Below are 14428 nucleotides of genomic sequence, written 5' to 3' on the forward strand. Positions count from 1 at the left end.
TCTTATCTTCTACTGTTTGATTTATACAAATTGTAAATCTGGATACAGATATCTCCTCTCCCCTCGATTTCATGATGACATTAATGTTCATTGCTTGGCTTAGCTTGTATCCATGCAGAATGCAATCCCTGTCAGGAGATGGTGCGTCGCTTTCGTCTGGTTCTCTACCAATAGAACTAGCGGCCTTTGTCACCCACCCACCGCGCTCAACTACATTTATGTATGTAGGTACTACATACCCAAATACTACAAGATGGAACATTAATTGACAAACCAAAACCCGCTAGCCAGCAAACAGATTCGTGCAAACCTTTGGTGTCGTCTGAATCAAAATAAGACTGTGCCAACAGCAAACTTCGCCTTCGGTATACATATGTACGTATGTACCTCCGGGACCTCTTCTTACTCAGGCAAAGTTTGTCTTGCAGTACATCTTAATGAGATTATTTACTTCATTTCACTATTTTAAACTCAGCCTTGCTGTCTACACAAAAATTCTGTTGAGAAACAACCCATCAGAAATCATTTACCTCGCTGTATCTGAGCACCACCATGATGCGTAGGTACACACAGCGCATCTTGCCCCCATTCTTGGTGCTAGTTCTACAGCTGGTCATAGATGACAGTTAATAAAGATTGGACCTAGCTTAACCACGCTCAACGTCATATGATTACTCGTTGAAGAAGAGATTCGGGAGTGCCCTTGATCTGGAAGTTGGAACCATTGCGATGTCTTTCAGTTATTCGCTAGGACCCCACACCATCATCACCAGATATCACTCGCGTCAAATGCAAATGGTCAGATAGGCGTTGAAAAGGGATTCATTCTCAATGAGCGCCGGGTGCTGAGAGTCGTGGCATACTCTGAACCAAAGTAGCTTCGGGCAGGCCAGTCCCTGGCCTAATAGACTATCAGCGATAAAATCTAAGGACCGTTTCACCGTGCTCAATTGAGTCTAGGCCCAGGGATATGTGAGGTTGAGAAACCGATACCATCCCGTGAAGAACTAAGCATGGGTGCCTTGTGATTGTTGCGGGACTTCTAGGGGACGTATCACCACCAAAACTGCCCTGATAGGCTCCGTGGGTTCTCCCCTGATCTGTGCATGTGTTCTATTCGTCTCATAATATGCACTAGGATCGAGAATACTCACCGCATGTCACTCGCTCAATCAGGTACATGAAATCACCCCTGTGGTCATCATGTGGTAATGAAGATCTGGGCTAGGTTCTGGCTTCTGGAAGCATGTAACGGTCTTAATCGACATGTCAAAATTTCCCCGGGATTACTCAATCATTGACCCATAAGAACTAAAAATACGGCACGCAGTAGTATCTTACGCATGCAAAGTTCTCTTCTCGGTACTTGCACGCACAGGCGTAGCACTCATCCAATAAAATGCCAATTAGACTAATTCCACGCAATGAATCAAGCGTCGTCCCCAAATTGGAATAGAATTCCTTTCGTTACTCGAACGCCAATAAGAATAAGAAATTAACCCACATCAAGGCCAAGGATTGAGTAACAGAAAAGAAAATAGCGAACCAATTATAAATAATATCTACGTCTCATGAGAGAGCGATGATTCTGCAAATGCCTGCTCGACAGGAAACTGACGAGAGTTCAGCCACCTATCCCTGAATGAATGCACCCGAGATCGAAAGGGCTGCGGCACCTGATCCTCCTGAGCACCACCACTTATAGGAACCCCATCCAACTCCCATGAAATATCTAAAAACTGCGACTGTCGGGTATTCTTAAACCACATCTCGAACTTTAAGTCTGCTGGTCTAATGATCATATTCACTAGATATGACGCCTCGTAAAATCTCTTCAGCCCTAGATATCTCTTCCTCCGGTCAAATACCGAGTTCGGTAGTTTCCGCATGTCGGTTTTAAGCCGACAAATGATTTTGACGTCTATTGCTGGATGTCAGCATTAGCGTCATGCATTAATCTCAGTAAGCCACAGCGATTGGCACTCACCAGGTCCCAAACGCCCGGGAGGCTCATCTGAGTCGCAGCGAACTAATATGTCCTCCCAGACGCCACATTTCTTGAATGTTCGACGTAGTTGCCGTGGAATGGTGAGCGATCCATTGGTGATTTCAACACCCTATTCCCGAGTAATCAATACCATTGGCCAATTACATGTACCTCGACGTTCACTAGTCCCTCACCTTTCTGGCAAACCATTCCACTTGGTTCCTTGCAACCGCTTTGCCGGTATGTTCGTCCTTGTGAAAGTCTGCTGGGTCGTGGATATTGGAGTCAAATGCATGGGAGACTAGGATTCCATAGTGTGCTGGACATCTCCTGGATTCTACCGTGGTAGTATGTCCCTGCAGGTCTCTAACCTGATCACGGATGCATCCGAGCACTGTGGCGCTTGCCCTGTAAGAGATCAGACGTGTCAACAATATACTTCAAATGGAGGGGAATAAGTCAAGTGTGCGGCCAATACGTGTCTGTGGGCTGAATCACTCGTATCGAATCTGATCTGAATGCGTCTTCAATCCGTTGCTTGAGGTACTGCGAGGATCCCAGGCCTCCGGCAAGGAATATCTTCTAGAATCTTTGTCAGATCTCCTTACCTTATAAGGAGAATCCGGAACATTTACTTACTCCTACTTTGACTTTCTCGGCGCGACATTGCTTCAGATGTTCCCGGAGCAGAGTAAGCGTCCTGCTAATTGAAGGCTCAAAGAACTCGATCATCATTTCCCTGGATTAAGTAATCAGTAGGATTAACATTATTAGAAGATTTGATAGGTGCTTACCGTGAGATCTGCACAAACCCTGCTACTATAAGATCTCCTTGTATACCATCTCGCGGCAGTTCAACATGGAAATGCGGCCTAGATTCATCATTTGTAAAACTTTCTTTTCGAAGGATAAACTGTTGTCGGAGCTTATATCTCTCATCATTGCTGAGTTGTTGTAGAATGCCACGTTCCAACAAGACATCATCGAATGCTTTGTCGATGTATATTGAACCGCAAGGAGCACCTCCATTGATGAAACGGTCAGATAGATGTTTGGGTAACAGAGGGCACGTTTGGGCATACCAGAAATAATTCCCATCTGTTTGACACGCGGTGCTTGTCCTGGCTGCAGGATTTGATAAGATGAAACATCCTGGACAAAAATCAATGTTAGTTGTCAAGGCTCGGCGCCTGTGCCACGCTATCAACGTTTTGGACGGAAAACTCACAACAGTACCCCCACCCGCGTCACAGACTATAATTCCTTCACCTTTCTATTATTCCATATTAGCTTTCTCTCTGCACAAAGGTTTCGGGAATGAAACCGGATGTTTCCGTCGATTCCTCTGTCTATCGGCCACTCAATCATGCACTTACAACAAAATCCTCCTCCGAGCGCTGGCTATACAGTGTATGAATAGCCGCCGCCTCAGGCTCCGTCAAGGTAACGTTGAATCTATGTTGGTGGAAGGAAGTTTTAAGAATGATATTCCTAAACTCCTCTACAACAGGGTCCGAATACGTCGCTGGAACCGTAAAGGAAAATTCCATCTTGAGCTTATCGAGAGACTCCTCCTCCAATCGCTTTCGAATATGGTCATAGACCGCATTGAGAAAGTCGCTGATCATACCATGGGCCGTTTTGCCGGCCATATCTGGGTATGTGTGCGCTTCACCAGATCCCAACGAAGTCTTGAACAATATTGACCGGCCAAAGCCTGCTTTGTCTGCCACGAAGCCCCATTCGTAGTCCCTACTACCTGACATATATCGGAGAACAGTAGGGACCTTATGCATGAAATTCTCGCATCCAGGCCAGCGGCCCAGTTGGGTGGGCATCGGGTCGCCAGGTCTCATGTATGCAACACCTACAAAATCCCCCAAAGTTAGTTACAGGAATTCTTTTTATCGACAGGCATATTTGTGGGCATCCCTGTGCGAGTTGTTCCGAAGTCAATTGCGACAGCAAGTATCTCACTCATCCTCGTCGCATGTAAATCACTGTGCCCGTTGTTCATGTTCATTCTGTCCGTGATGGTGATATATCAGCAGCTATCAGTTATCGACAGACTCTGGCCATACAAAGCCCCTCACACAATGGAGTCTTGGTGAAGAACCAACTTTGTAGAAAAATATGTACTGAATCCTGCAGTACTTGCTCTCGTCGAGGGGTTGGTGCAATAGATTGATCTGATTACTGGAGTAAACGACCTGATCCCGGCAGTCTAAGCGAACTGGTCAGTCAAGGCAGAAAGAGTTTTATGGGTCTGTTAGGCCAAAGGCAATACGCTTTAAAGTCGTTGAAAACGGGGGATACGTACTTAATTATGTATCTTGGTAACGTATAATAACGAGAGCGCGCGAAGTAGAACCGATACAGATCAGTCGACCTCTCTATATTATCGATTAAATGCGCATGCTATGATACATGTCATCGGAATTGCAGAGATAGAAGATGTGCTCTAACCTCTGGTTCTCTTATGCAGATACAAACGATCTAATTAGCTAAAAAAAACCAGATTATCGAACTTTCTATTCGTCACGGTTATCGCTATAGAACCACTGTGATTTGCATGAAACAGCGGGGGCCACAGAGCGCTTGACAAGTATCTAGTCACGACTGCAGCAGGAAGAGTGGGCAGCTAGCTAGCACCACCGCGTATGCACAACACGAATTTTGATTTGACCTAACAATCCGTTATGCAGGAACTCGGGATACCATAGGCGTTCAAGAAAGAAGAAGAAAATTTATTACAAGTTATATCCTAGGAATTAACTTACATGGCTCCGATTTATCGTCAGCTACATACATACTTCCGAAAAATAAAGGCTGAAAGGTTTTTTTTCTTTTTCTTTTGTTCTTGTTTTTGGCGCCCCGCAAGACGACTTGCAGCACAGAGCATGTGGGTATGTATGTACGGCCGCACGGTATAGACTGACATCAAGGGATATCGGATCCAACCTTGTTAATAAAAAACCAAAAGGTTGTGTGATTTTATCAGTCGAATAACAATACGTACTGAAATCGGCTCTTGGTGTGCCCGCGCCCGCTCGTACGTTCGCAATATGTATGTATGTAGCACTGATTGAGAGAGCTAGGTTAATTCGCATTTGCAGCTCCGCCGATGGGGGTACTCTACCTGCTAGCTCCCCCAAGAATGCCTAGGTAAGTTATGGAGTTATCTCTGGAGGATCATCTTATGGGTACATACCTACTTATCTTAATTAATACTGCCATATTGTCTTTAAAATACGATTAGCCGCCCCCGCCACAAGATACCTTGCAATTGCTATTTTACCACACTCGACAATTCACAAACAGGCTCGGTCGGGCCTCTCAGATCCCCATAAACGATAGGTCTCTAGAACGTGAGTCGTCGTAGTCGTTCGGCTGATCATCTATAACCAAACATCGACATCCCGCCTCAGTTTTTCCAACAAGAAAAGAGTGTTGCGCCCTCCCCACTAAAAGTACATACCTCACTCGACGAACAAAAAAAATAACTCTCTACAACTGCATTAATACAAAAGCCTTTCCCGGTCCCGCTCAAGAAACACTTTCTCCATCTTCAAGATCACAAGCAAACTAGGGCCTGATTGATTCAGCCCTATAAACAAAGCCACTTTCTTCTTTTATCTTCACCACAAAAAATCTCTTTTTAAAAAACAGAAGCCACACATGTGTTGCTTTCTAAGGAAAAAAAACGGTGCTGGTTCATCGGTTCCTCCTGCGAGACGGGGTACCCTACCTACAGGTTTGTAATGTTTTTTCTCACATTTGAAGGCAATTGTACAAAGCTAATTTCTAATTACCAGAGACTCCGCGAGTGTCCAGGCGACCATCTCCTCCCATGACCCCTGTCACTACTATACACACTGAACAACCCAAAGATGATGCGGCCATAATCCGTCTGTTCAACTTGATCGACTCTAGCATCACCGACCATGTTCTCAATTACTATATAACCAACACTCCAGGAACGTTCAACAGCGAGAGATTCAATCAATTTGGGAAAAACAAGAGAGAGTTTGTATGGATTCAGCGCGTCACCTTGAATGAGGCAAGAATGCAAGTGGTCGTGATTAGATCAGTCATTAGCGCGGAGATCTTCAAAGCAGTTCGTGATGGCGTGTTTGTTCCCCCAATGCCGGGTATGAGCCAGAACCCAAGGAGAGCCGAGTCGAGGAACAGACAAACCCCAAGAAGTAAGTGTTTCGCCCTCTTCTAAAGTTTTTCTACGGTAGATTCTCAATATAAGCAAGCATCTGCCCGTGGCTTAAAGTCACGTGCTTTTCCGAGTTTATACTTATTTATATCGAGAGATCCATCATCTTCTGCGATGTGTCAAGAGGCGACTTTGTCGCCCAAATTCATATGCCAGGCCGTTCCTCGCACAATATCTACAAACAAACCAGCTAACCCTCACAGACCCTTCCGCATCAAGCATAGACCAGAAAGCACGTATCGACTTCTTTCACAACCTCCCGCGAAACCCTCACTACGCTGGGCACCGCAAGAATGCTGTAACCACCCTCACCGATGAAATTATGCGCCTCACATCCCCCCTCATCGCGGATATAAGCAGGGAAGACGCCCGCCACCGTAGCCTTGAATCAATCATCAACAGCGCCGCGGACTTTGCAGTGACCACTGGCAAACAGACACCACACTTCCGGGTCTCTTTCCCACAGCTGAGGGGCGGAAACGCCAGCGGGTCGAGGAGAGGGAGGACAGAGAGCACGGATGTTCCGGTGATGGTTCCCGAGCTGAGAAAATACGGAGACGAGAAGGGACTCAATTATGACCGATATATCCCACTGGTTCCCGTTCAGAGGTTACCAGATAATATATAATCCTATGAATCTCGTGTTTATGGTAAATTCCACATCTCTTATCATCCCCAACCTCCCCTCCCCGGGTTCTACCTGCAGTTCAACAGTTCAACGGGCGAATTTCTAACCTCTCTTCCTCTCGGCAGAATTAGTCCTTATTTCCCGGACGGTCCTCAAATCTAGAGATTTCATTTTCACGCGTGTGCACGGAACCTTTGCGCACAAAAATTTCATTTGTTCCCTTCGTATTAATAATTCTTAGGGGGGGGTTGTGGGGGGCTTGGGCCTTTTGTGCCAACAGCGCTGGATACGGCTGTGCCTTCTGATCGTTTTCCTTCTTTTTTGTGATATGCATGAGCTATCATAAGCATTTCTACGAAACGCCATTCTTTACGACCATTTATGGATTCCCACGAAGCCGGATAACGACGTTATGGCCTTATGTTTCCTTTGTTTATTTTTTTCTTTTTCTCACTTTTATTTTCATTGTATATATATTATCCGAATACTTTTCGTGGCGGGTTGTAAAAATAGCTACATAAATCCGTGGAATGCTTTTTTTAACATAGACGTCCCGATATATCGCTGTACCGCCTCCATTAGCCTGTTGGATATAGATGCCTCCAATTCGCCTATGACGTCTTTCTCCACGAAAAGGCTTGATTTCCTGTGCTCAGGAATGGCTATATATTTCGTCCGTGACCGTTTCCCTGCATAACTTCAGATGACATGAGCTGACTTCTTTTCCTTCCATGAGTAAAATTTTCCGCTGTATGTATGTAGGTATGTATGTATGTGGGTCGTGCACGTACATATCTAGCCAGACATGTGCCTCCAAGTCGAAGGAGGTATGTACAGTAGAGTATAAGTAGACTCTACTGGTACCTACATGATACCTACCTACAGGTTAGTATGACATTCCCAGAACGGATTGGTTGTAGTAGTACACGTTAACGTTCCTCGCCCCCACAAACCCCCACAACATCCCCCCACAGTAGTACCACTGCAACACACGGAATATTAGTACCCCGCATCGAGTTAGTTAGGTAAGTATCCCACTACAACTGTCTCGCATGCGCACAGGCTAACTAACTTGGCTGTCAGTCTTCGGAGAAATGGTACAATTACTTGCAGCATACATAATTTCCCGGGGTATCACGGTTATGAACCAAGTGTTCGGAATGCCAATAAAATATCATTTCTCATATATAGATACATGTGAGGCCTCCCAGCAGCCGAGAAAGAGAACGAATGATGATCATAATGCGCCTAGCCCTAATCCAACACCAAGCCTAACAAAGGAAACGATTGAGGAAACAGCATTCAATGCTGGTATGTACACCTGCCCGAAAGTGCAGGTCAAGAAAGACGTCGCTAAAACAATATGTGCCCCCTCCCAATAGCGTTTTGAAATAATACAATGAAGCGAAAATAAAGGCCCACTGGGCTTTTATACCTTTTCCAAACAAACATTCATTTTCGGTTCATTGACGGTGAACGTGAATGCCGAAGAACAAAACGATCCAGGTTGAGGCCCGCTCCATTCCTCGATCTGAAATGTCTTCGCAGCAGCAGCATAGCTCTGTTGGATATGAGCCACTGGAATATTTTGCCACTCCATGTCCTGCAGGTCCTGTGCGGCCCGTGCATATTCCTTTCCAAGTGCCGATAAGGCTTCTTCGGTTGACATTACCGGACTGTCTGGGGCTGGAGACGACGACCCAGATCCACGCCCATGGCCAACCTGAATCGCGTCGAAAGCCAAAATGTTTACTTTAAGGGTGAGTGTGGCGATGGTGTTGTAGAGGTTGTTGTTGAGATTCTTGAGGTTTCGTTGGTGCTTATCTGAATCCCTCCCCCACTTGATTCTCCATGCCAGGCTAGCGAACCCCTTTCGTTTTGAGGAACTCCGGAGGTAGCGGTTCAAAGAGCGTTGAATACTTTCAAGCTCACATTGAAGCGGTCGCATATTTTTTATGTAATCTTCCAGAACGTCTTGTGGGAGATGACTAGACTCGAACATGTGCTGGAATTGAGAAAGAAGTCGGCGGGTGGAGGAGACTGTTTGCAAGCCTTCGTCAAGCTCATCTCGTGCACCTCGAACTCTTTGCACCGCGGCGTCGATCGTCTGAGCGAGGTCGATACAGGTGGCAACAATAGAAATAAGACTGAGACCCTCCATGTCGAACGGGTTGGGTTAAGAAAAGGAATAATTAAGAAAGGGAGGGCTTTAACGTTTTGTTTGGAGTTGGTGGTTTTCACTGAGGTTGAAACGGCGAGTCTTTCTGAGGGGGACCTTCGGCTGGTTTTAATGCTTCCCTACCACGAAGGGCCGTCCAAAGTTCCAACAGTCTCTGCGCACTGAGTATAATAACCCCCCCACATGGGGCTGGCACCACGTTCGTTCCATTATCCCCACAATTAGAGCTGAATTGCTTCATTGCTCTATGACATAGGCTCCAGTGTCCCGGATCGCAGAAGTATGTATGTACAAGATTCTATTCTACTTTACTTGCATACGGACACCTACATCGAATCCTATCGTTCAAATCCCCCGTTCACACGTCTATCTTCCCGAGTACTCTAGGTACCTTCGTCACCTGCGACCCGCTTCATGCGCAGCATTACGCCGGTTTCCTTTTTTCCAAGGATTTTTTTCTTCTCTTTTCGAAGCGAGGGGTATCGATAGATAGACTATCTCCCTAGGTATGTTGGTGGGGGGTAGTTTGAAGGTGTGGTGTTGTTGGTCGACAAGCCCCCGCTGTGCATATAAGACAAGAGGCTCTTTCGGCTATCCAATCAGCAGGATACGCTGGATCATTTTTCCCTTTCGCTAATGGTTATGTTCCTCTGGTTACACCGTCCTATTTTTCCGAGCTACTTTAGGAATCGTCCCAATTATCACGGCCAGCAGCGATGTGTACCAGTTTGATTTGATAGAGAGTGTTACCACCAATAATCTCACGATGAATTCAGATAGTTTATAGATCCCGCGAGCGAGCGAACACTTCTCTCGTATACGGCGTCATTGTACCACCCACGAAGGCATGAACCTCCGAACAAGAATTTCAGACATGATACCCCGCTTTAGCTTCTGAATGATGCCATGTCTGGAACCGGTAACGTATCATCTTGAGGTTTTGCCCTCTCAATATGTTAAATGTTCACAATATCACCGACGGTACCTGGGCTAGCTACAGCCATGCGATGCTCTGCAGCTTATCGGTGTTGGTGATTGCTGTCCACCGCCTCCCCCTCACAGTCAGCACGCCCTAGAGTACGAAGCCTATGATGGACTTTTCGTTTAACAGTGTATTTGTTTTCGTTGTTACTGGACGGGCTCTGCCGTGTTCATAGTCACAAGACACTGCATCGGAAGCCCAAAAGAAAGAACAAAACCTGAAAAGGATGGGCGTAGGTAGAATACGTCCAAACTGTCTTTGAAGCAAATCATCTTTGAGGGATAAGCCATTCCAGTCTCGAACGATTTCATACGCGCAGAGTTGTAAATGCACACTGCGCATTGGACTTTAGCCCCTTGAGTACAATTGGACCATAGTTTCGGTTTAACCCCCTGGGTACAATTGGTGGATTTTCGGTTCTCGGAAATCCATCCCGAAATATATCAGTCGAAATACAGCATGCGAGTGCTGGATGAGCTCTGTCGTGGTCCACCTATGCAATCGGACGACATGCGTCAACTGGACCAATCACAGGGTATGTCCGCCCCCCCTCTCTGTTTCTTTCTTCAACGCGCTTAGTCTCGGTCAGCAATTTTGAAAAAAAATCGTCGATCATGGGTTTTATCGATAAAAGCATTATCATGATCTTCGTTGTCTCAAGCTATTGACGTTTCGGAGAAAGCCTCAACAGTTTCAAAAGACTTAGCGTACCTCTACCGCCGATATCAAAAGACCAATACCATTACCACTAGGTATCTAAACATAATCGGAAGAATAAAGACGAAAATCCTTGAGCTCACGAGGGAGCTAGTAACTGCAAGTTTGTGGTGGTTGTTTAGCCAGCCTTAACCTTGAGGAGCAGGGTAAGGTGTAAACGGTATCCAGGTTTCTGGGTTCCAATTTTGTTTAAACGGCCTAAAGTGGAGAAGCGGCTCCGTTTGGAATCGATACCACGTATGTGGTCTTGAATAGAATCCAATAAGTAAATCTAAGACACGGGCGATTCTCCCGGCGAAAATGTATCAAATTGAATCAACCTCAACGATACTGACCAGCTTCAATATTAGCGGTATGTCGGTATTTCGAATGGGAAGTTAGAATTATTTTGGTCTTTGCTTTTCTCTTTCGACTTCCCTTGCAGAAGTGAGACTTCTAGTGTTCCATTTGCCAGGTCGCTACTGCAACAGTGGTTCATCGTACCAAATCCAGGGTTGATGTCTTAACCACTGACGAATATGTCCTGCAACACGAGCCTCCACTAGATCGAAGTCCGGTGGATGTCGGTTGTGTCTTTTATTTCTTTTTCCATAATGGGCAGCCCTTGGGATATGTATTTTGAAAAAAAGATTCATCGCCAAATCCGATGCGGATTGCGGGGAGGATACCCCCAAAACATGGAACTGGGATAACCAAAAATGACGTTTTCAGCAGCAGAGAAGAGCCGTGCACTGGCTACTGCTTGAGCATCCGAAAATTAAAAATAATAAATTCGATTGTATTCGCCAGCCCTAGCTGAGAGAAGCTCATCGAGAAAATGCTGACTCCTCTGGCGGTTTTACTTCTATTCGTAGGGCTCCCCCTCGGTCGTGGACATGCATTGCGAAATTTCTATGCGCGTCCTCTCCGCATAAAAACCTGAGACCAATCCTATCTGCAGTGACGTCTCCATCAATTATCTGATTAAATTGGTGCATGTCGCCTAGCACAACATCAGCAAAAACTCAGCCTCCTCCACTATCAATTTCTCGGTACATATCTAATTTCCATGAGGTGGATCGGCAACGGTGAGTGATATACTGTGATTGCAGCCGGTCATCTACAGTGCCAAGACAGTCGTGAATGCACAACACTCGGATATATTTGAAAGTGATTTCAAAATAACGTGTGCTGGTCACATATCGAATTATTCTTCCTCACGTTGATCTTCAACATCAATTCTTCACACGCGCTATGCATATAGTGCTTGAACGCTCAATCCTGCATGTCCTGAATATATTAAAGGGTACGTAAGGACGTGCATGCGCAGATGTACCGGGTGTTCACCCTTAGTCTGAAGAACTCTGCTTCATTGGTTGAAAATGCAGGGATTTTATATGGGAGCCACCAATTATCATCGATCACACCGGCCAGGTCTGGCCTTAGCGCACTAAATTTGTATGGGGGAAAAAAGTCTGAAGAACTTTCATATATCTTCACTCAAAAATCAAAATATTTTGCTAAAAATACAAAAAAATAACTGCAGAATAGCGCTGGCTCCCAGATTCCCCTAAATAGTATTTTGAGCTCATAAGCCCTTGTGGGGAGTATTTTCTGATCAAACTGGGTGTAAACAGCAGTCAAATTGCGGTCTCGGAGGTTGCATTGTAAAAGATGGGGGGCAGCCTATTCAAGTACTTTTTCTGGCGACAAGTATCATTTTCTGCAGCTTCAACCAATCATACGCCAAAAATGGTTCTTCAGACTAACCCATAACCCCCGGTACTCTAGTTGAAGATCGTAAAAAGCAAACATATCAGGGAAAGTTGGGGAAGGGCGTAGAGAACTAACCCCCTATCGACCCAATATCTTCACTTTCTGTTGCCAGCGAGAACGTTGAACCTATCCACCCTATGAAGATCCTAACGTGGAGTTTTCAGCAATTATTTCTCGTCATATGAGCAGATAAGTGGTCAGCAAGGTTCTGTAATTCAGAAGGGTTTTACGGATGGGGGATGGGGGGGCTGGCAGGAGAAAAGGCACAAGGACAGACGAATGAGTGGTGTATCAGGGATGGTCTCCTACTCCTTTGTGGTACTGTAGCACGTAATCCTGAGATAAACGGTGCAAGACAAAGATTTCCAAAGATGAAATAGACAAGGCTCGATGGTGTTTACACAACAATGTCAGCGTAAACAGAGATGTGTCTAGGGAGCAGAGCGATGAAGCTGGAGGTCGGTAGCCTACTGCAGCCTTGCACCAACTCTACGCACAAGTGGCACAGTTCAATGCCACAATGCTTACATACACAACTGTGCGAATATCCAGAGCAAAACAGTATTGGGCTCAGCCACCCAGCCAAATTTCATATCACATCACGTGTTGGTAGGCTGGCAGCACCAGAAATCACTCGCACACCGCATCTACCACAAATGGCATCACTTGCTGCTTCTAGATACTCTACCCTACTGATATATTGTAGCCGACGATCCTTTCTGCATTGCACAAGGCAAGCTACTATTTCTCGGTGAGCGAGTTTCAGTTCCTGCATCTCTTACTTTTTTTTCTTCCTTGCTTTTTCCGTATACTTACATACGCACCGGCGGCGCAACGCGCCAATTCTTTCCTTTTTCCTAACCCTGATCACACACCACCACCTCGTTTTCCGATGTCGGGGACCGATCTTTGAAACCGTTGGCGTCGGAAGCTAGGCATGAGAGATATCTTGAGAATCGAACTTCTTTTTCGCTCGTGTTGGTGTGTAGAACACTGAGGCGAGCGCATCACAGAATATCAATCGTTTCGGACCGAGGTGTGAACCGAGGATTTTGTTCCTTTTGGCAATATTAGCAACGCGACATAGCAAACTTCCTTTTACATCTTCCATAGGATCCCAAACACCCCTAGGAAGTGCCTTGGCAACTTCTGTATTTCTATCGAGGCAGCTTTCTCCCACCGAACGAGTGATATCTCATGACTACCAAACCAAGGAACCCCATTCAAACACACACCAAACATCACACCCCAGATCAAATTTCGTCTATCAAGCTATGCACCCCGTCCAAGTCCCCCAAGTATCTCTACGAAAATCACTCAAACAACGTAACTGCAGAAACCTTAACCCTGACACATTATATTCCTCCAGATTTTTCTAAAAGCAAAAACCCAGTTAACCCGACAGTAAACCAACTTTCCCAGGTATTTACTCGAGATCCCAACAGAAGAAGCCACGTTTCAAGCAGACTATTTACACTTTTTCGACCATGTCGGCCATCACGTTATGCACCCCAAAAACCCGCAGTGCATCCGGCCCTCTCTAATTTTCCAAGACCGCACCCCACCATGTACAAGCACCCGATCAACAGTGCGTGACTACCTACAAGTAAAGTACTTACTCTGGCTAGAGTACATGCTTACTCTTACTACGCATAATAGCAATTCCTGCACTGCACTGCATTGCAGTACTGCACTGCAGTTATATCCATGTCCGACGACGCCGTCAAAATAAGCAACAACAACAACAACAAAATAAGCAAACAAACGTACGGAAAGAAAAAAAAAAAGGAAACAATCCCGCCCAAACAACCGCCGTCACAAACCTTGCTCTCTAGAATATTACCGGTCTGGGCATAGCATCCACCTAGCTATGTCGGGCATTGCCATAGCTTTTAAGGCTGCATGCAATTAATGAATTAAGCAAAAAAAAAAGAAGAAAAAAAGAAAAAAAATAG

General features: G+C 45.6%; 2 protein-coding genes across 2 annotated transcripts; one reads left to right on the forward strand and one right to left on the reverse strand.

Moving 5' to 3' along the window:
* Window positions 1–5665: 5665 nt before the first annotated feature.
* Window positions 5666–6840, forward strand: LAJ45_04600 (uncharacterized protein; the record flags this gene model as incomplete). Its single annotated transcript, XM_046114179.1, has 3 exons — window positions 5666–5741; window positions 5803–6192; window positions 6416–6840. The coding sequence occupies 3 exons, from the start codon at window positions 5666–5668 to the stop codon at window positions 6838–6840; spliced, it is 891 nt and encodes a 296-aa protein (XP_045972701.1).
* Window positions 6841–8269: 1429 nt separating this feature from the next.
* On the reverse strand, window positions 8270–9001 carry LAJ45_04601 (uncharacterized protein; the record flags this gene model as incomplete). Its single annotated transcript, XM_046114180.1, has 1 exon — window positions 8270–9001. One exon carries the CDS (start codon window positions 8999–9001, stop codon window positions 8270–8272), a length of 732 nt encoding a protein of 243 aa, XP_045972702.1.
* Window positions 9002–14428: the final 5427 nt, after the last annotated feature.

Source organism: Morchella importuna (assembly GCF_003444635.1).
Source record: "Morchella importuna strain M04M26 chromosome Unknown Morimp01GS011, whole genome shotgun sequence".
Lineage (NCBI taxonomy): Eukaryota > Fungi > Ascomycota > Pezizomycetes > Pezizales > Morchellaceae > Morchella > Morchella importuna.